Raw genomic sequence first — 22,675 nt, 5'->3', positions numbered from 1 at the left:
TTCATCATAACAGGGGCCATGTGTGCCTCTAATAAAGGGCTCGCAGCAGTATATTGCAAACTAGTTAGGAGCGGTGCAGTTCCCAGAAGCCCAGACGAGTATAAAAAAGAAGTAGGTCTGAGAAGCTGTCGGGAACAGAGACATGTGACAGGGCAAGAAGATGTCATCGTCTCAAGTACAAGCAATGGGAGAAAATGATCCGTGGCGTTTGAGACGCGACCTCCCAGTCGACGGTTGAAGAAGCAGGAGAGGTGGATCCCATTCTTTACGTGAAGGCTTTGGACAGCCAAAGTCGATGGGAAGTTTTGCATGTTCTGCTAAGAATAAGCCCCAAAGGCTTCATCCCACGTTGAGATTTGCGCGACAGGTGTTCTGCCTTCGCGGAGCATGCCCTTTTTAATATTCTGTAGGGTTTTTATGTTCCAAATTAGGGCTTATGTGCTGACTTCGTGAAACTATGTAAATACCATCATTGGATACTCAGTAGAATTAAGGAAGAAATTAGTTCTCTGGAGCCTTTAGGAGGGCTCACTGTGCTATGGCCAATGGCATTTCCGAGCTCCCCTGTACTAAGGGAAGGGGAGAATTTAAATGCCTGAAGGAGCACTTCTTCACTGATGAGATCTTTTTAATTGACCTGCTAAAATCTTAATTATGTTTGATAAGGCATGTTGGTTCCTGAGGAAGTTTTAATGACCTAAAAGGCAGCTTTAAATACCTGTCATAGGTGGAGAAGCTGGATCCAACCTGATTCCAGTTTGTTCTAGTTACTTGCTTTCTCCATCCTCCAGAAGACAGTTTTGGTTGTTAAGGTAATTGCGGTGTCTTATTTGTAGGGTGGTTCGTTTCCTGAAAAGGAATCTGAAGAGAAGAGAGGCATTTGTTTGTTCTAGCTTTTGTTTGTTTTCTCTTATTCTGAGACTTTGGAGTTGGCAAGCGTCTCTGCTTGCGTATCTTCAGCAGCATGCATAACCCCATTGCTATGTACGTTTTCTCCCCAAGCATCAGGCAGAAGTCTTATCTCTGTGTGCATGACATACAGCTTGCTCCATGGAAACACTTTCAGATATTCTTACCAGAGGAAGGAAATGGCTTCTGTCTCTGGATTTTTACAGCTGAGCAAGTAATTCCCATTTCTCTGGTTGTGGAACATTTATGAACGTGATGATTTTTTTTTTTTTTTTTTTTTTTTTTTCCCTCCAGACTTCTGGTGATGTTTTTCACACAGACTGTGCTACTTTTAGGACTTCTGGTTGCACTTAGTTGGGGTGGCATCGTTTATGGTGAAGTGAACCATGAGTGTATACATTATTGTTACTGCTTTTCCGGCATTTATGATAGCAAAACTCAAACGCACGGAAGTTTGCAAAAGTAAACACAAAGGTGTGAACATGGCCAATAAGTAACTGTGAAAGCAGGGGTTTCAGAATAGCCACAAGGAGTTATGCTCAGGGTTGGGGTTTTTTTTGTTGTTGTTGTTGTTTATTTATTTATTTAGTTAGTTAACCTGGCAGAAGTTAGGAACCTCCATGCTTTTAGAAAGCAAACTTTGCCTGGTAAGATTCTTCTTTGGTGAATATGGAAGCTGCATTTACAGCATAGTTCCTGAATTCAAAGCCACCTCGGGGATTTTGCAGCTGGCATCCAGATTGCCTCTGGTGACCAGTCTGTAGCCAGTGGGAGCCAGATGCCTACAAACCTGCCTGACCTGACAGCAGGCAGGATCCTGTAAGGATGGATCCTGGTCATCTCCTCCACTGCAGGCTGTCAGCACGAAGGCAGACGGGATGGCGGGGGGCCTGTGACCGCGCCGCCAGCCCGCGTGTGCCGGGGGGGCTGCCGCGAGTCCGTGGGCGCCTGAGGCTTCTCTCGGGGCGCAGCAGCACGAGCGCTGGCAGAGCTCATCAGGGATTTTCTGGCAGCAACACCATGCAGGTGGGGGGACTGCTTGGGCTTTGAGACCACCCTTGGGGGCTACTCTCTGAGATGCACCCTGTGTATCTAACTCTTTTCAGGCTGTTTAGATGGTCCCAGCATAAGAATTTGCACGGATGTTAAGGGGTATCTTTGTGCAGTACACTGCTGACTTTAATATCAGCGAGTACTGCAAGACTGGCAGCCTGTGTGGGGGATGCAGATGGAGCACTACATACACAAGATGCTCACAGAAAGGAAATCGTGACCTTAACCTTGGCCATGGGTCTTCTGTGACCTCCTGGCTACATTTGGTACTTGCTTTGTACCCTAATGACCCGACTTGCCTCTAGTGGAACGTGCAGGGTGGAGCCTCATGACAGGGAACGTTTTCAGTATGCATGTTTGGTTTTGGAAATCTTTCATAAAGGATTACATGTCTTGTTTGAGAAATGGAGTTTCTTTATCATACTTTGCATTCACAGAGGAGTGAAAGGAAAGGGCGTGTGTGGGAGCTGCTCTGTCACAGCTTTTCCCTCCTTCCTCTCGGCTGCTGCTCAGATGTAATGTCTCGGTGTGGATATCATGGCCATTGAAGGCAACGGGAAGCACTGAGCTCTGCGGGCCAACCCCTCAGTAAGCTCATCACCATCCATGCACCACCTTTTAAAATCTCTTTTCCAGCTGCTTAGAGCAGCCCAAGTGACTAAGCTGGTAAGGCAAGATTTTACAAAGAGACGGAAAAGTGCTGAGGATATTAATGGCTGTCGTGTGTGCATATATAAAATGGTGAAGTGCTCTGAGAAAGGACCTGAGTTGGTAAAAGTGGACATGCGACACTTTCAGAACAATGGTTCCCCATCACTGTAATGACTTCCCTCTCACTGTATGCCCACCACAAAGTCACAGTGAGAGTCTTAGCAGTATGTGGCCCCGAAGGAGCAGCAAAGAAAATGCTTATGGAAATTTTAGCTATGACAAAGCTGTCTCTAAGCTCTCCACTCCAATGCAACATGCAACCTTTCTCATTGACTGAGTTAGCATGAAATGCTGCACCATTTCTGCTGTGTTTCGGCTGAAGTTAACGCTTCCCGAGGAATGCACATTAGCTATTCCAGATGTACAGAGTTGACTGTAATGTCGTTATGGCCCCTGCAAAATAGAACCACCCACACCATTGCCAATTTTGTCTTGTGACTGTGATTATATCCAAAACAAGGACTGGTGTGAGCCGAGCTCTGTATTTAATTCTTATATTGTAATACTGTGGTTAGAGGCAGCCAAACAGGCCTCCAGCCAGTGGTAACTGAAGCAAGTGGGACTCTCGGTTTGACGCCAGTGAATGTTGAAATTGGTTAGTTGCTACATTAGGTTTAGAATCGTTTTGGGAGCTCGTAAACAATTACTAATGAGGACAAAATGGCAAAACCTGGTCATTTTTGGGTTCTGTTCTGCTTTCCCTCCTTGCTCTCATTTTTGGTAGTCTGTGGTAAAGAGCATCTGCGAAGTATTTTGCTTTAAAGGTTTGCCACAGTAAAGGGATCTGGGGAGTTTTATTTTCGGTCAGCCAGTTTGTGCTGCTGGTTGTGGTGGTTTTTTGGTTGGGTTTTATTTTTTGTTTTTTTGAGGGGTTCCTGGCTGTTTCCATTCTGCACCTGGACTTTTTTTCAAGTGTGGCTTCTCCATCATGAGCTTCCCAGAGTTACATTTTTACACTTGCAGCTAATACCTGCAAACTGGGGCACACACTAGCAATAACAAATTCTGTATGTAAAACACCTCACCTGTAGGAACAGGTACTTATGCTTCAAAAAATGTATGCTCACCAGTGGCATAGGAGTGAGAGAAAACTAGCTCCTGGGATGCCTGCTTTTCCACCTTCATTTTCTGGACCTGCCCAAAGGAGTTGGGGAGTTTGCTCTGAAAATCAGCCCCTAGCTAGTTAGATGTCTCCCCTTCAGTGTTAATTGGATCTTTTTAATTTTCCCCCTATGGTTTTACAGCCTTCGAGGGTCCTGTTACCCTTCCTCTCAGGACAGTGCCTTGTCACTCTTTCTTGCAGATCATTTTGAACTCCATGCACAAGTACCAGCCAAGGGTCCACATTATTAAGAAGAAGGATCACACTGCTTCTTTGCTAAATCTGAAATCGGAAGAGTTCAGGACATTTATCTTTCCAGAGACAGTTTTTACTGCTGTTACTGCCTACCAGAATCAATTGGTGAGTACAGTTGCTAATTTCCACAGATTTAACTAAATCCCACCCTGCTGAAAACTCCCTTTTCCCCAATCTAAGATAGGAAACTTTCTGAAACATTTCCATGCCAACGTCTGTAGTGACTGTGCCCAATCTAATTCATATTCAGGAATAATTCTTATGTAAGCGGGTAGTACTACTAACTTCAAAGAGCCATAAGGATTATTCATGGGAGTAAAAATGACATGAAAGAGGCTTTCATTTGTCTTCCCTTCTGTCTATACAAAGCTGTTTGCATATTATTATTTAGTCCTTTTCTAATTATAGCTCATTAAGGAACTGTTCTTATTTGCAGTGATCTTTCATGCCACAAGCTAATAGCTGAGAGATATTCTGGTTTGCACATGATGATTTCATGGGTTTAAAAAGTTGACTAATTAAGCTGTAAGGCTCAAACGTAAGGGAAATCACTCAGAGATATGCTTTTCAGAGGCTGCCCAGATTACATCCAGATGTTTGAATTTCAATTTGCATGCCAGTGAATAATATATACAAAATGGTGGAGATCATAACAATGGATTGCTAATGAGTAATTTTAGGAAGTATATAAACAATCAGAGGGCAGAGGCTCTGCTTGATAGTGGATAGGGCTTCAAGTCAGTGGAAATATGTTGTTGGCTTCAGTGTGATTCAGAATGTGATTTAAGGGCTTAATGACTATGACACTTCAAAAAATTACCTCTTTCACTTTCTAATTCCCCCAAGTTAAAAAAAATGTAAGTACTGTCCAAACACATGGGCAGGCAGCATCACAAAGTCCATGTACCTGTTGGGTTATTTAAAGAAGTCCGCATTTCTTAATATGAAACAAAATTAATTAATTTTAAAATGTTATTAATAAATTGAAACTACTGTTTAGGGGACCAAAGCAACTCTGAAGATAATAGTGGTAGTATTAAGTTGGTCCTTATGACAAACCCCACATCCTGCTTTAAGGCTTCAATATCAGAATGTATTGGTTTTAAACTCAGGTTTGTATCTGAATGCTGCAGAAAATGCATTCAACACCTGGCAATCTCAGGAATATAATGTTTGGACAGGCGGTTAGATTTTTCCATGTAATTTACTGTAGAAACCAGCAAAATAGTAACAGGCACAAAACCAGCTAAACCTGGAATTTATTTCTGTAGGATGTATTTGTGTTTGCTGATGATATTTACACCAGAGATGTTGCTAAACTAGCCTTCTCAAAGCACATACATTGAGTCCTGGAAAATTTCTCAATGGAACATCTCCGGAACCCCTAGAGGTTGATGCTGTCATTTTATTTATGACTAATGAAAATGGAGCCTTTTTTCATTTTTGCCATTTCTTTCAGAACTGTTTTAAGGAGGGATTGATTACATTTCTGGAGGTTATTAGATAAAAGCTAAATACATTACACTTTCAACAAACTATCTCATAATTTAAGATTTAAAGGGCATGCATTTATTTAAACAGTCAAACCACTGCCACAGAGTTGAATTGTAGGTCAGATTTCATTTTAAAATGCTTTCTAGCAGATGTTCTCTGATTGTTTGTGAGGCAGTCTCTCAGGAAAAATATGGCCATAAATGATTGTGAGTCTCATCTGGCTTCGGTGGATACAAAAAGTTTCTCTTGTGATGTCATACCAAATCTTTAATATTAGGAAAATGGAAGTTTGCTTGGTGAAAATATGCTCAAGAGATGAATAGACCTCCTTATTATTCTGCAGTGCAGTTGGCTCAGTGTGTTGGTGATCTAAGTCAATGGAACTAGTTAGAGCTTGTCTTTTTTCAAGGTAGTTTTCAGAATGCTGCCATAAAAATGACCCCTGTACGTGAGGCACTAACCCACCACTCTTTGCAACATCACCATGAGTCAAAGGCTTATGTGCATCCTGGGAGTAGCATGAGTCTATAAGTAACTTGCTGAGCTGCTGCAAGGCCCCGTGACAAGGCTGGTGTTCAGGGTAGTTTACACCAGTTGCACCTGACAGCCTCCGACCCTCGGCCAGCACTGCGGTCCCATGTTGTATGAGCAGCTAACAGGAACAACTGGTGGGCTGCAGCACCTCCTGCATAGTGCCACGAAGCGAGGACCTTCCCCAGAGAGCTTGGCCCGGTGTGGACCCAAAACGCAGGGCAGGGAAGGCAGCAGCCCAGGGGTGCAGTGAGTGTCCCAGGGTGGCAACTCCTCAGTGCATCATTCATATACAGCAGACCGGCAATTAAATACTCAGGTTTTCTTTGTAAGACTTTGTAAGGCTCTCTCTCTGTGTTTCCCTCTCAGAAGACCTCTTTCTCAGAATGAAAGGCTGGGTTCAGTTGTTCTCTTAATTTTGGAGGAGAAGCCACCCCATTCTGAAATACATTTGTTTGGGAACATTTGATTGTCTCATGATGTAGAAAAGATCCTTTTTCTTTCTGCATCTTGAGGGCCAGCTATTAAAAATGAGGTTGTGACCTCTACAATACAGGCTTTTTTTTGAGGAAAGACAGGCTGACATAGCTGCTCAGTATGAAATTCTGAGAGCTGTTGATTTTCACGGGCTTCAGCTAGAGTCGGTGGCATTCACTGCCTTGCAGGACAAGTCCTGTGTTGTCCCTCATCAAGCTCTAACTCCCACTTACCGTTTTATTTTTAATTTTTGGAAGAAGTATGGCTGGAAACTCTGAATACTGTGATGATGTCTCAGGTTTTATTCATCAAATCTCATTTGGTTGGACAGCTAGAAAATTTAACAAGGGCAATGGCGTATTTTTTTCCTGCTCCAAAAAAACCCACAGTAGAAGCTAGCACCTATGCCTGAAAAGGTTCACTGCAAAGTTAAGGGGAGCCCTTGATGCTTGGGTGCAGAGGGACTCCTGATCAGTGGGTTACTCTGGCAGAATGGAAAGGCTGAGAGGGTGCACTGGGCAGGTTTGTAGCTGCATTTCAAGAGAGGAAAGTTTTTGTTGCAAGATCTCTGGTTTTACAGGACTTTGATGATTTTAATAGGGTTACTCCTTTAACACAGGCTCTGTCACTTTAAATCTGAGTTCTCCCTGCATTTTTCCTCCCTCCTTCCTTTCCCCAGCCTCTTTCCATGCAAAAACAGTTAAACTGCCCCTATGTGATAGCTGGTAGGTCTGGCTGAGAACATTTGCATCCCAATTAAAAAAAAAAAAAAAAAAAAAAAAGATGGGCCTGAAATGAAGCAACCTCTTAGGTCTGCAAGCAGTGGCTTCTGGTTCGGGCTCACATTAGTTAATGTGCAGCTCCACCAGCGAGGCTCAGATGTTAGCAGGGTGCTGGTGCTGGGGGTTGCTCATGGAAAAGACAAGCTATAAAAGTATTTACAAGCAGTAATGCTGTACATGGGTGGGTTCCTCCTGCTCTGGGTGACATGAAGTCTGAGCCCACTGTGCCCTTCGGTCTTTCCATTGCCATGTGTGTAGTACAGTGTGGTTTGCCTCCCCAGCTTTGCAGCATCTCAAGAGTAGCACGCATGCACACACACAAGGAGCATGGATAAAATTAGCAGTGAAGTCAGGAGGATGGATTGGTTAACACATTGTACACAGCAATACCTTAACACTGTATTCATGTTGCGTTACTTTTTTCTGTGTTTCCAGATAACCAAGTTGAAAATTGACAGCAACCCTTTTGCTAAAGGATTCCGGGACTCTTCCAGACTCACTGATATCGAGAGGTAATGGGGACTTTCTGTTTACTTTTCATGCAGATAAGATAAAGAGAAGAGAGAGTTTGTAGGAAAAGCATCCTTTCAACTCCTGAGAAGCTGTGCATTTTAACGTTATCTTGTTGCATATAGTAAGCCTCCTCCACCTCTTTTAAAAATACTTATAAACTTTATGAAGAAAGAACTGTTTTGAGTTTTGACATCTGTTCCAGTTGGGACCAATATATTCATCTTCCTGAAGGGGCTTCCTGAATGTGAGAGAGGGTCAGTTTTACAACTTCAGAATGAAAAGCTTTTTTCTTATCATGCCATTTAATCCTATTGAGGGCTGTGAATTGTGTCAATGGGAAACAAGGGCAGTGGTCCTGTGAAAAACATCTTTATAGCTCCCCATCGCTCCACACAGTGGAAAAGAAAGAGGGGAGCTTCCCAAAATACACTTCAGCAGTCCCAGACACTGAAGTCAGCAATTATTGACATCAGGATGAATCCCATAACTCCCACTCTGACGACAAAGATGCCATTTTTGTTTCACCAAAATTGTACTGCAGGCTGCATCAGGGGAAAGCTTTATCTGGAAACTGTTGAGTTTTGTGTGCATACAGCTCAGTATAAGCAACTGCTGCCATAGGGACAGAAGCATTAACCCACAGTTGAGTAGGAAATAACCTTCAATCACTTGGTAGTTCTCCAGTGTGTCACATTTTTATGATATCATGTCAAATAGTTTGGCAAATGAAGCAAATTAAACTGCCTGCGTCCTTTAGGCTGGAAGAGAACTCGATGGAGATGGATATAGCACATCCAAATTTTCCTATGAGCGCACAATCAGGAAAGAAATTTTGGAGAGGCCAAAACCCTCCAGGTTCCTATGTGGGGATATATCCAGATGTATCTGTGAATCATCTTTCACGGGTGCATATAGGGGACAAGCTGTTCAATGAAGTCACTTCCATACAGCTAGAGAAAGTCCTTACAGCATTTCAAAAAGTACATCAATCTGAACATGTCCATGGATGGGAAATAGTGGTATATTTTATACCTTACTAGTGACTGGATCATTAGTGATCCATTGAATAACTGGGTAAAAGAACAGTAATTTGGGGAAAACAAGCTTGTAGGCTGCAGTGCACACTTGCAAAGTTGTTAAAAATTGCTTCCCAAGTGAAAACCTTAATTGGAAATGGAAAAAAAAAAAAAAAAAGCAGATTTCATTAAAATAGCATTGCCTGCTGTATTGACAGAGTACTAAGGTAAATAACATCCAAAGCTCAGGTTTGTATGCAACAAATAGTCAAGAAAGGACCTGCAGGAAGAAAAGAGACTTTGATTTTCACATTTCAGTTTCCTTCGTTTACAGACAGGCGACATCTAATGACACAGATTTGCAAGGGCTGAGAGAGTCTGAATAGATAAGCTGGGAGAAAAACTTAGTTACCTCTGTGCAGACAAACAGACTGTCGTGGTGCTGGATATGAAGGGAATTTTTCCAGAGGACATCTTATTATAACAGCACATGGCATGGAGTCAGAAATGCTGAGCATAAACCGCAGTGCCCTTTTGTTTATTGATAAGTGTAAGAATAGACCCTGAGACAGACAGCCTAGCCCAGGCATGAATGTTGCCATGAAAGATAAGGTAGCCAAATATGAAACCTACAATAAATACAAGAAACAGAACATGAAAAGTATTGAAATGACATTAAACCTCTGGATTTCAGAGTCCAGGTTTGATTAAGGTCTTATTTTGACTTAAATTGGAAAGCTTAGCCCTAATTAGAGAACAATGGTACAAAAAACCCCCAACAAAACAAAACCTGCTGGACAACACATCACGTAATGAGATAGTAAAAGTGTAATATACAAGGGGGCTGGTAAGAGGCTGTTTGAGAATTTCATAAGTTATCTGATATGGCCCAGAAATACCAAGGATTTTGTTCAGTTCCAGCATTAAAATATTCAGGCAGATGAGTGTCATCCTCTAAGTGCCCACTGGTTCTATAGATTTCATCTTAGCACCAGCAAAATTGCTTAAAGTAATCTGATATAAAGCAAAAGGTATAGCAAAGTGAGATATGACAACAGGAAGAATTCATTGATCGATGTCCATCACAACATGCATTATAAGATGTAGGTGATACGTTGAATAGTACAGCAGGACTCTTGCTCGGTCTAGTTGGAAACTTGGTTATTTCCAGAAGATTGCTGTCTGAGAAAAACATTTATTTGCCAGTGCAAAGACTATGCAGACCAAATGCACATTTGCACAGCTCTTGAAGTGAATAGTTATCTAGAAGCTGTGAAAAATACCTTCCATGTGCTGCTTCCTAAGCAGGCCTGCATATACAACACGTGCATGCATAATCCGCAGTGCTGCACCGTGATCCTAATGGTCTCCTGTAAAGCATCCTGTGATGCTGGGGCCAAGAGAGCACTCTTTTATTGCGAGTTCCAGCTTTTCCGAATGACCTAAGTAGTGTGAAAGTGTACAGAGCTTTGTATTTCATTTCCAGGTATTTAAGCCTGCTTTTTCCTAAACAGCCTTTGGGGAGGGAAACAAATCAGATCAATTGATCTTTAGAGACCTAAAGAAATTAAATTAGTCTGGAGTCAGTTACTGCACTAAACCATCCAGTAATTGGATTGCTCCTTGTAACTGATTGAAAACAGCCTCTATCTGTAACAATATAGGGAGCTTTTCTTTATAGTAGATCTGAGAGAAAAACACATCTTTTTATGACATGATGACAGAAATTGCACTTTTTTAACCTAATTGAATATGATTTTATATATATGTGACTTTAACGATTTCAGGCTTCCCATTCTAGATTTACGATCCTTATGTAGGAAATTCAAGCTGCAAATGCCTTTAGGATTAAATCTGTTTGCATTATATGTGTTGGAGTTAACGTAGGCAAAGGTAGTGAAATTTGCAAAATGGTAGAGGAGGTAGGCAACAGCAAAGCTATTGAAGTGCCTGTATTTTCTTTTGTTCCTGTCTAAATACCTTACAGAGGGTTTTTTTGTACTCATGGTTACATATGCAAAGCTTCTAACCATTGAAAAAAATCATTGGTGAGTTTGGTGTATATCAGATTTTCAGTAGGATGTGAGATTCCTTCCACAATCAACTCTTTCCATACATTACTTGTGGTAATCTATTTATGGCAATGGGGCAGACTTTGTCTGGGGCTACTGTGATTTAGATAAGTTGCTGATTCACCTTTTGATCATTTTACACGGTATTTACATTGCCTCTATTATAAAAAGGCTCCCACAGTGGCTGTGATTGAAAAACTGAACGCTTAGCAGCAATTGTCAGAATGTGGAGCTTAACATACTGTGGTGTTGACTATGGGATACCAAATGCAATAATGTGGATGAGTGCGATCTCTTTTAATGGTAACTTTTGTGGAAAAGACTAATGCAGGTTTTGTAATGAGCAATACACTCTGGACATAGGCTTTAAGGGAATATCTTTATGCTTCTGCTTAAGAAAAAACTGCCAAAGCCATAAAGGATGCAAAATCAGAACCCAACAGATTAATTTTTTTTTATATTGAGCCTGAATCTATCTTTAGAGTTGCCATGAATAATTAGGCTTTTAAAAATAAATCGATAAATAAATAAACCCATTGTAATTAAATATCATGCAAACAATCCAGTGAAAAAGGTGATAATTTCAAGAGTGTGTGTCAACAGAATTGTTGTTACTGAATTGTAAGATAATGATCAAACAAGAATTGGTAGATCATAATCATGATCTGAACGTTGCTTGTCTACTTGATCCAGTATGTGATATGCAAGTTCATGGTGTGGACATGTAATTATTTAGGAGAGCTAAGCCAGTATACCCACCTGCACAAGTCCAATAACGCTTCTGGGAGGTAGATACATACTTTAAGAGGCAATATGGAAAAGTATGGCTGCACACTCAAGTAATTTGTAGGCAGAGAAAGGAAGGATCGGGGGATGGGGAAAGTAAGAGAGCTGTATCCCAGCTGGATTTGCATGGTAATCAGATTCTGAATTTTCCCCCAAGGAAATTCATGTCTGAGATGTGGAAATACATTGTACCAGCTCACAAGACTGTAAGTGAAATGGATGCTAATGCCTGGATATGGGCACTGCCCTGCTGAAGTAGCAGTCAAAGCCATGTGGTTAATGCTGTGCTGTCTGCAGCAGTCCTCTGTTCCACCCCTTCCTTGCTCATCCCACAGAGCTGCCTTCCTCCCCATTCCCACTGCTTACTGCTGGTCTAGAAGAACTTCCCTGACTCTTGAAAGCCGCCTACCAACAGCCAGAAATACACTCCCCACATCCTACACCCATGTCCATGGTTAAGTAGGGCTTTGTCCTAGTTCTCCAACAAGTCACACTCTGCAGCTGTTCTTTTATCCTCAGCTAGTTCTCGGTCTGGAACGTCAGCAACCAGCCATGGGACATCATCTCCAATATTTAGGTTGAGAGAAAAAGTGAAGTCCTAATTTTAGAGAGAAGCACCAGGTGCCTAAATGTCTGGTATCTGGTGCCATTCCAGATGTGCTGAGGTTACTCCAGCCTCCAGCTGCTGCCCCAGAGAGGTAGATGGATTGTCTGTATTTTCTGCATCGTCCCTTCCAGACCACTGCAGATGAGTTGGATGTCTTAGGGCATCTAGAAAGCACTACCTGTTGACATTTAGACATCTGAAGCATTCCCTTCAAAACTGGTTCCTCTGACTCTGCTTATTGTTGGCCAGGTAGCTGTTCACTGGGTGAACTGGAGTTCCATGAGATTGGCTATGTTAGAGCTAAGTGTGTCACTATATTTGGTGAAAAAAGATACAGAGAAAGATCTTTGACATACATTTGTGTGTGCTTTTTTCAAAGTCAGAGAAAAGAAATGTAATTTTGTCTTTGTTTGTTGGTTTTTGTTTGGTTTAGGTTTTGGTTGTTTTTTGTTTGTTTGTCTTGTTTTGTTGTTTTTTGTTGGTTTGGTTGGTTTTGTTGTTGTTTTGTTTTGTTTTTTGTTTTGTTTTGTTTTGGAGGGGGGGGGGTTGTGCTTTTTTTTTTTTTTTTCCCATTCCCTGTATAAAGATAACTTTGTCTCATTTTTATTTGCAGTTGAGAGAAGTGGGGTGGGTATATTTAGTAATCTCATGCTCCTTCTTCTAAATGTCATGACTCTTCCCATGTCATGGCTTCATCCAGTCTACGTCACCTCCGTGCATATTATAGCTCTTCCAGAATTGCCATCAGTAGCCAGATGTTTATTGCAAGGGCAACAGTAAACACTACTTTGGAGATACATTTTTTCTTTCCCCTGCAATCACTAAAATCTAGATTTTTCATAATTTAATTCTTGTTTTTCTTCTTTCTTAAAATTGTATGTATTCTTGGAATATTGCATCCATCCAACACTTGACCAATAGTTTTGAATTTGTGTGAAAGTGTTTGGTGGTTCTGTATTAGCTTTCGGGCCAAATTAAACTTCAGCTCATGTGAACCAATGTAGTCTGATGGACCCTGGTTCTTCCCTCGTCAGAATTTGTTCAGTTTTAGTCTAAGCAGTTGTGCTGGTTTTAGCTGGACAGAGTTAATTTTCTTCATAGTAGCTGATATGGGGCTATGTTTTGGATCTGTGCTGGAAACAGTGTTGATAACACAGGGATGTTCTAGTCACTGCTGAGCAGGGCTCACATAGACTCAAGGCCTTTGTTGCTCCTCACCCCACCCCACCAGTGGGTAGGCTGGGGGTGCACAAGGAGTTGGGAGGGGACACAGCTGGGACAGCTGACCCCAGACGACCAAAGGGATATTCCTATTCCATACCATATAGTGTCATGCTCAGCAATATAAAGCTGCAGGAAGGAGGAGGAAGGGGTGGGGGGATGTTCAGAGTGCTGGTGTTTTGTCTTCCCAAGTCACCGTTACGTGTGATGGAGCCCGGCTGTCCTGGGGGTGGCTGAGCCCCTGCCTGCCCGTGGGAAGGGGTGAATGAATTCCTTGTTTTGCTTTGCTTTTGTGCACGGCTTTTGATTTACTTATTAAACTGTCTTTATCTCAACTCATGAGTTTTTTCACTTTTACCCTTCCGATTCTCTCCCTCATCCCACGGGCGGGGGGCAGCAAGCAAGCGGCTGTGTCGGGCTGAGCTCCCGGCTGGGGTTAAAGCACGACAGTAGTGGAACGGAGCTACGTTGTTCTGGTCAAGTATTTGGTCCATACAGTGTCAGAGCTGGATTAGGTTCCTGTTAGTCTGTAATATTCATCTACCAGTGTGAAAGTAGCTATATGTAGCAAACTAATATGCCTGTACCTTTATGCATCTGTAAATTAGCACCTAAAAGCCACAGCAACATGAAGGCTGAGTGATATCTGAACAGTAGTTCTGACAGTGTTTGTTGTTCACTCTTAGCTGCTGTTATGAAAATGTATTTGTTCCTCCTGCTGTGTTGTTATTGTGGGGTTTTTTTGTTGTTTTTTTTTTTTTTTTGTTTGTTTGTTTGGGGTTTTTTTACAGGCTTGTTTTTAGCACTTGCCTCTTAGACAAATTAGTCATCTTTTCCCTTAAAAAAAAAGAAGTTCTACTACAGTGTAACTTCCGACAAGTTTATTTTTGTGCCTTCTCAGCCCATTTATTCCATCTGTCTTCACCTCACCTCACTTCTGATGTCTTCTGTTATCTGGGCTTTCTTCCAAACATACTAACTGGCAGCTACAAAAAAAGGAAACCTTTGAAATGCAGAACTAAAGAAGTCATTCAGGCTGCAAACTGATAATTCATGCACTTTATATCCTGTTCTGTATTTTGCTTTGTGTTAAACTGAATGGCCAAGCAAAACAATGTCTGTCAGTTTTATTATTTTATTATTTTCCATCTGTTATTTTTTTTTTTTATTAACATTGCCTTTTTCTTTTAAAGATAAAACCAAAAAAAAAAAAAACACCAAAAGAAAAAAACAACCCCCCATGACACCAGGAACAGGGAGCAGATTCTGAGGATGTCCTTACCTTTTTGTTTACCTAGCACTTGGATAGTAAGGGCAAAAAGAGAAAACACTAACAGGTTGCTCAACTCTGCTCTGAAATTTGTACTTCTTGTAGCCACTCCTGAGACAGTAACTTCTGCAGAAGGTATGAGTTCAGCCTGGCTCTGCCACTGCTCTTCCTCACTGCATCTGGCTTTTGCACGTTGTCTTCTAAGTAGGTTGAGCCTGGTTCCCAGTGGAATCGGTGACTGCCTGCTACATCAACTTCATCCTCTTTGGAGCCATGGTATAGATCTAAGAGGGATACTAACCCAGGCCTTGGCTCCAGCAAGCTAGTTCTGGATTAGCTTTTCTAACACTTTCTGCCAAAACCAGATATATTGTCTGAAGCTCCTTGTCCCAAAGGAAGGAGATAGGCTTCCTGTCTCCATCCCCTGGGTGTGCTCTCTGCCAAATTCAGGAAAATCCATAGCTTCAGGTGCATGCAGCCATGTGGCAGCATCAGTGCTGACAGTGCACTGTGGCCAGGTGAGCCCTCTTCCATATCAGCAGAGCTCATGGCCATAGGCTTCAGAATCAGGGTCCTGGAGATCATGAGGCTGCTGCAAATGCACAGCTGAAGCAGAGTAACAGCCAAAGGAGCAAAAAAAATGACAGAAGTAGCATCAAAGAGATGCCTGCTTCCACCTACAAAGAAGCAGTGTTCTTTCATCTTGATTAAAGATCCTGCTAAAGGTAATCTGGGACTTTACCATCTCCCGAGAGAATTTCTGTAATCTGGGTTGACAGCAAAAGGAAGCGAGCAGCCTCATGCAGGGCCTTGCTCCTCAGCTGCTTCCCAAGTCAGGTCTGTTTTCTGCTGTCTCCCAGTTCATATCCATGGCTAGATCTTGGATTTAGTCTGTAAAGTGTTCGTGAATCATTTGTCAGATACATCAGGATTGTCCTATCTACTTTTGATCGTCTGAGACTACTCTGTGTGTACAGGGCACTATTAAATAAGCAAGGCCAAAGACTCAGCTTGTAGCTGCAAGACATCCCTAGCTGTAAGTTTAGTTTTTGGAATCAGTTGCCAGCAGGAACAAGAGTGAAATGTTCAGTCAAGAGGTTAAACCTGCAGAATGGCAAGATGCTCCCCGTACATCCTAAAACCTTGCTAATTGATAAATTCTCCCAACACTTCACTTCCTTTGATCCCTGATTCAAAACCTGCTGCTTTGTTTCCTGCCCAGAGGAGAGAAGTGCTTCATTCATAATGAGCAGAGGTTTATTGACAGGGCTGAGCTCAAGTTGTGCTTCTGTCAGAATGCAGATCATTAGGATCAGCCTGCGCTCCTTTTCCCTATTACCTCTCCTCACATCTGTCCTGCCTCAGCATCTTCTCTGTGGGTGTGCTAGCCAATACGAGCTGTTTTTTCATTCTATGAAAAAAAAAAAAAAAAAAAATTTGGCACACCGTTCTGTCTTCTTTCTCTCAAATAGTTTCAGCCCGTAACGTGCTCTTCTCCAGCCTGTCATCTGCTACTATTATCCAGTTGTACACATAGCACAGCTTAATCATAGTAATATATGATGCCTGTGTGTGTGTTTTTCCCCTCCTCTGGGTATTTTCAAGGTATCTGTGAGTTGAAGAGCAGTCTGGAAGACTGAAAATTGTTGGTAGACCACACAAAAGCATTTGACAGAAAGAAGACATCTTTCCTTTATCCAGCTGGCAGCTTGTGATCTCTCAAAACAAAGTTTATTGCTAATTTATTGCTAATAGAAGAAACTATGGCATTCTAAGATACATTAAAAAGTAGAAATTGTTAGGTTCAAGTATAAGATAGCAAGCGTCTGGTCACAAATTGAGTAACAGAAGTACAGAAGTTGAGTGTTGAGTAACTGAAAGTTACTTTGTTCTTCAGCCAGTTTAGTGTGGATGAGGTCTGAAAAATACTACAGGAATGCTTTCAAAAAACTCCACCATACTCTTTACTTGTTAGATTTTTTTTTTTATTGAGCAGAATCATAAATTGACAAATATTGATTCATTGTTTAGTAACTTTTAAAATTATTTCCGTAAATCCTTTGATCTGCATTGAGATATCTGAAGATGTTGCATACAGAGCTAGAAAACCAGAGATTTAAATTCATGTCTTTCCCTGTTAGTAGTAGTATTATTATTACAATATATTTGAACTTTAAAAAAATTATTTAATTAGTTCACTCTACAGAGCACCATATTCTGGATATCCTAAACAGTTCACACTTTCATAAACAGAATTTTCAGCGAGATTTTGAGATTTAAGTCCTTTCATCCCTGGTTGAAAAAACAGTATAAACAGGAACCTGTGTTCCAGATTGCCAGCTTTGTTCCTCCATTTTGAACTAGATTTCACAGGAACTTAAATCTTGTTTATGTTTTGCTTCCTCCTACATGCCTACTTTGGAGAAAGTCCTAAAGCATCTCTGTCTTAGAGGGTGGAGGAGGTTGGCCTCCTCTTTCCAGTGTGGGAAACCCCACATTTCCATAGATTAGATGAGTTGCAATTCCATTCTTCTCCAAGAAGACTTGATCTCCAGGTGGTGTTCTCTGAGCATTAAATATTTGGGCATGATGCAGAGGCCACCACCCCTTTCCTTTGAAGCACAAAGGGAAGGAAGGATTATGTTTTAACTTAGGCCACTCATCCAGGATGGGGGAGACCTGAGTGCAGACTTTAGCTCTTGTTTTCCTAGGTGGAAGAAACAGTGCTTGGTGGGATAACTCAGATGTGCTTCATGAGTGGAGGAAATACACCCCTTCTTGTTCTTCTTTGTTTCCTTTTGCATGCTTAGGTGGTTTTCTGCTCAGCCTTTGCATTTTGTAGGTCTGTATGGAGGTTTATATGCTGCCTGTGTTGTATGTGGAAAGAAGAGTGTCCCCCTGAAGGCTGTGGGGACCAGGTGCCTAAACTTTGGTGTGAATCTCAATGCTTTGCACTCATGATGTGAATCACAGCTGCAACCTCTAAAGTGAAAAATTAGTAGGCGTGTTGTGATTATAGAGTAAACCACCAACATGGTTAGGCAAGATAAGCATATACAGTTTTGAATATTAAATCCCAGCTGCACAAAAGGAACTGCTTCTTTGAAATTAGTTGCTTTCCCTGATCCAAATTTCCTCATTAGACAGTTCCCTCTGCCATGAAAACCTTTGCTTCTTGTGCCAACGAATGAGATTAATCTTCTAAAACCTTTAGCATATTACCTGCAACATTACAATGTTAAAAATAAATAAATAAATGTACCATATAGTTCCCAGATTTCAAACTTTGCAGATTCAGGGTTCACTAAAAAGTCATCTCTCTTTTTCTTTTCGAAGAGGACAACCATATAGAATAATAGAGTTCTCTGTCTAGCATACAAACCCATCTGGAAAGAATTTAGTCTGCAATAATTGTGGGCATTTGATTTAGCTTTAAATCCCTGTACGTAATTCAAATGTAAATTTATTGGGGAGAGTTTATCCCCAAACCACCATTGGATCCAATATTTTAGAGATGAATTTGGCCCACTTCACTAAAACTGGAGACTGCATTGTTTCTGTTGCATCAGGATTTTATTACATGCTGTAATGTTCGTTGTTATAAGCAGACCTTTACTAGAAATAAAGTCAATAGAGACAATACAGACAATCACCTGAATCACATTTATTTTTCAGACCTTTAAAGATTAGTAATTCTTTGGTTATGAATATGTTTATAGACTGGTATCTAAATCACTCAAACAACACTGATCTAATTCATTATTCTGTTGTCCTGCACTCATCTGAGATAGTCTTTTTGGTTAAGCAAAATTCTTTGCATTTCACATTCTGCTTCAGAAAAAAAAAAAGTTTCAGGAGCCATTCTGTTCATAATGTAAACAATGCCATCTGTCTTTTTCTTTGTAAAATCTTCTTCAAGATAGTCCCGATATGCCTACTGTTTTCAATCACTTAAAAGGCAGTAATTCAATTATATCATCCTCTATGTAAGAACTGCCATTGCTTTCAGTCCACTTCCAATCCTGACACAAGTAAATCACTTTGATAAGATCCCCTTTTTATTTATTTTTTTCCGAGGAGACTAGCATAAGTAATGATGCCAGTGATAGACCAAGGACAAAATGACCATAATGGGTTTTCTGTAGGAAAGGAAAATATGTGCCATTGAGATTTATTGGGTTACTTGGAAAATATTTTTCCTTGGAATTTTTGCAACAGCCATGCTCTCTGAGCGAAGGGCATTAGCAAGTATGAATGGCGAAATGGTAAATTCAGACAAAACCTTCACTGAGCAGCAGATTTAAACAGCTATCACTACCTCGATTTCTGAAACAGAAATAGAAGGTCAAAGCCATTTTGGAAATGTGCCTCGGTCGTATTCATCTTTGGTATAATGCCACCTACTTACATGGAAATGATCCGGGAATGTGTAAGGTTGGATCTTCCTTACAAACTGCTATGGCTTATCGTGCAGATATGCCTTCTTTCTATTTAAAAATTGTTTGGGTGACTTCAGTGCTTCATGCCACCAGTGAGGCGGGGGCCTGGCAGACACGTCTAATCTCCCAGAATAGACGCAGCACGAGATCAGTAGTATCTGTAGACTTCCTGCTACGAGCTGGCCTCGACTCTGATGCTGAGAGAGCATGGTTAGAGCTGAGCTGTCTCTGGACACATCTATCTCTTTTCCTTGATTTCAGAAAAATGAGAGAGTGCCAGATGAGGTGTTCATGTGTGAAAGCTTGTTTGAAAGGGCCTGGACCACAGGTGTCTCTTTGAACCCAGACTAATCACTCAGCACAGTTAACCTCAGAGCTTGTATTTTCAAATTTGTGAAGAGGGCTGGTCTTATATTCACTGTCTGAGACCACATCGGAAACACAGTGGGAAGTTCACTCTACTTTGCTGAAGAAGCAGTACCATGCAGGTAAGGGGTGATCAGCAATGTTAAAACACCACAGGCCAAGTTTAGCATTTCCAGTGATACTCTATGAGGTAACTCTTTTGTTAAGTAATTTTGGAGATTCTGTGTGAGAAAGCTATGATCTGGACAGAGAAAAGGCAGCATGATCATTGTATTTAACCTAATGAATTAGAAGGCTGTTTAGGATGTTATTGATACAGTAGGTTGTTTCCTTTCACAGAGAAAGCGTGGAGAGCCTTATCCAAAAACATTCCTATGCCCGATCCCCTATTCGAACCTATGGAGGAGAAGATGATCTCGGAGATGACAGCCAGGCAACACAAAGCAGAGGTAGGAAAATTTGCTCATGAGATAAATTGCGGTGACCTAGTTATGCTTGAGAAAAAGAGGACTGCAGCCAGCACTGTGGTACTTGGAAACATTTCTCTGGTGTGCCTCTCTGCCATGAAGTCCTACAATGAAGAAAAATACTTGTTACCTTACAGCTCTTCTAGACATCTGATATGCCCATGGCACTGGTGTGGGTGGCTAGTTCAGGAGGGAGTTCTAGAGATGCCTATACAGCCTTTGTCATCGGAAAAGAACTATCTCTGCTTCCTCTTCAAGATGGCTGAAAAACAGCCAACTTCATCACTGTGGTGCTGAGAACAAGTTAACGCTCCCCACCCTTCAACAGGACTTACTAGCTGGGGCTCAACACCATTTGTAAAGTACTGTGTAGATGTACTACTTGCTGTCCCTCCAGCCTTCTGTGAAGAGAGGACTTGGTTCTGACCATTTTCAACCAGCCTATGGTTAACCTCCTTTGCCTCTACAGGAAGAAAAGTGCATGGCTTCCTGGAAAATTGATGTTTAATTGTTATCTCTTGGTCTCTAGAAGGTGTTTTTCCTGATGAGGAAATTCACCTCAAATGCCTTATCAAATGGTTTGTCTACTTTAGCAGTCGCAAAAAGTAGTAGCAAGACAGAATTGTTCTTTGTGAGGATACTCACTGGACAAATTGCATCTGTCGTAACTTGCCACTGGAAATAGATCTCAAATCCATCCTGTGGGATCACTGACTAGCATAAACTTGTGTTGCATTATACTCTGCATGTTGACTTCGTGACCTGCCTGATATGCAACAGCCACTTGAGGTAAAGCAGTTCAATCTGCCTTCCGACTGGCAGTGCCCTTGTCTTGTCCTCTAACTTCATACAGTGTTGCTAAGATAAGAACATTATTTCTGGTCATAAGCTCTTTGGACTTGTGCAGGGAAAACACGCTTATTTTTAACTACAAGTTGCTCTTCAACAAAATGTGATTAGGTAGGCTTGTTCATACCCATCTATTCTAAGAGCAGTTCCTTAGATTGCGGAGTTTCTGGAGCACCTCCTCAGCTGGTACTATGCCATTCTATCATGTCAGCTTAGATCCTAGGCCAGTTGTTGCTGAAGACAGTGTTAGATTTTCCCTTGCCAGAAGTGCTCAGAGCAAGGCACCTTCTTTCCAAGAATTAAATTTCTCCCTGGTATGACCTCCTTTAGGAGTGAGAAAGTGAACGAGGTGAACCTCAGTATGAGATCTGGCCATTAAAGACTTTCTCTTCTGAAGAGAATCTGTAGGAAGGTGTAATAGGAGGAAAGAATAATTTATTACAATTAATTTTACGTATAATATATGCAGGGTACAGTTCTGCATTTGCTCACAATATGGCAAATGAGTGAGGAAGAGGATGAGTTGTGGCACCCAACTTTTTTCTAATCTGGGAGCCATATGCTAGCAAAGGACATGATTGTTCTGGGCAACCAGAGGCACGCACAGAGGGTAAAACATACTGCTCTTGCAAATGAGTAACTGGTACTGTCTTCACTTTCTGTTTAGGTCTGGTGTTCTTAAATAAGAAAAAGTTCTCCAAGATACAAGGAGAGAAATAATGATCTTATTGAAACTCTCAGATGTTTTCATTTCTTCTGATGCATTTTAAAATTACCTTGCATGCAAAACTGTGGTATGTCCTGCCATACACATGAGAGTTGACAGCCAAGTACATACACATTGCCGGGTGGTGTGTGTTACGAGCTCTCTGAGGCCTCGACTGCCTCAGAATTACTAGAGCACATTTCCTTGATGCTGGCAAATGCGGCATGGGAGACTTTTTGGAGTACTAAGTTGCTATTAGAGACCGTCACAGTTGGAGGAGGAAAGGGTGCTTATGGATGTTTCTCGTGAGAATCATAGAATCATAGTTTAGGTTGGAAGGGACCTTTAAAGATCACCTAGTCCAACCCCCCTGCCCTGGGCAGGGCCCCCTTCCCCCATCCCAGGGGGCTCCCAGCCCCGTCCAACCTGGCCTTGAACCCTTCCAGGGAGGGGGCAGCCACAGCTGCTCTGGGCACCCTGGGCCAGCGCCTCACTGCCCTCATAGTAAAAAATTTCTTCCTTATAGCTAAATCTACCTTCTTTTAGTTTAAAACTGTTACCCCTCACCCTATCCCTACAACCCCTGTAGAGTCCCTCCCCACCTTTCCTGTAGCCTCCTTTCAGTACTGGAAGGCCACTACAAGGTCTCTCCAGAGCCTTCTCTTCTCCAGGCTGAACAACCTCAACTCTCTCAGCCTATCCTCACAGGGAGGTGCTCCATCCCTCTGATAATTTCAAGATCATTCATGAGAAGGTATCATATAGTTTATTCTGTGTAGAAGAAAAAAAGTCTATCACTGCTATTTATTTATAATTACTTCAGTACCCACTCAGAGCATTCTCAGCTCAGCCAATTTCTGGCATCTAAAGATGGAAGCAATTAGCCTTCAGTAGTATATTTACCACAAGCAGTCTATTTCCACAGGAATTAACAGGTATCGAATATATAAATACAATTAAAAGTCTTTTATGCATAATGTCTGGGTTCCTGTGCTCCAGCATCCACACACAGGATTCACAGCAGCCCCCTGGAACAGAGCCGAATGTAA

The 22,675-nt window shown here is 41.6% G+C and overlaps 1 protein-coding gene across 1 annotated transcript in view; it reads left to right on the top strand.

Moving 5' to 3' along the window:
- TBX20 (T-box transcription factor 20) overlaps positions 1-22,675 on the top strand; it is a 41,338-nt gene that overhangs the window by 11,067 nt on the left and 7,596 nt on the right. Inside the window, exons 5-7 of the mRNA XM_042806546.1 lie at positions 3,977-4,135; positions 7,750-7,826; positions 19,944-20,053. Of these exons, the coding sequence (XP_042662480.1) occupies positions 3,977-4,135; positions 7,750-7,826; positions 19,944-20,053 (346 nt within the window). The remainder of the gene's footprint in view (positions 1-3,976; positions 4,136-7,749; positions 7,827-19,943; positions 20,054-22,675) is intronic.

Source organism: Tyto alba, unplaced genomic scaffold, assembly GCF_018691265.1.
Source record: "Tyto alba isolate M040663 unplaced genomic scaffold, T.alba_DEE_v4.0 Super-Scaffold_46, whole genome shotgun sequence".
NCBI lineage: Eukaryota > Metazoa > Chordata > Aves > Strigiformes > Tytonidae > Tyto > Tyto alba.
The sequence above is the reverse complement of the archived record's forward strand: the minus strand, read 5'-3'. Positions and strand labels throughout refer to the sequence as shown.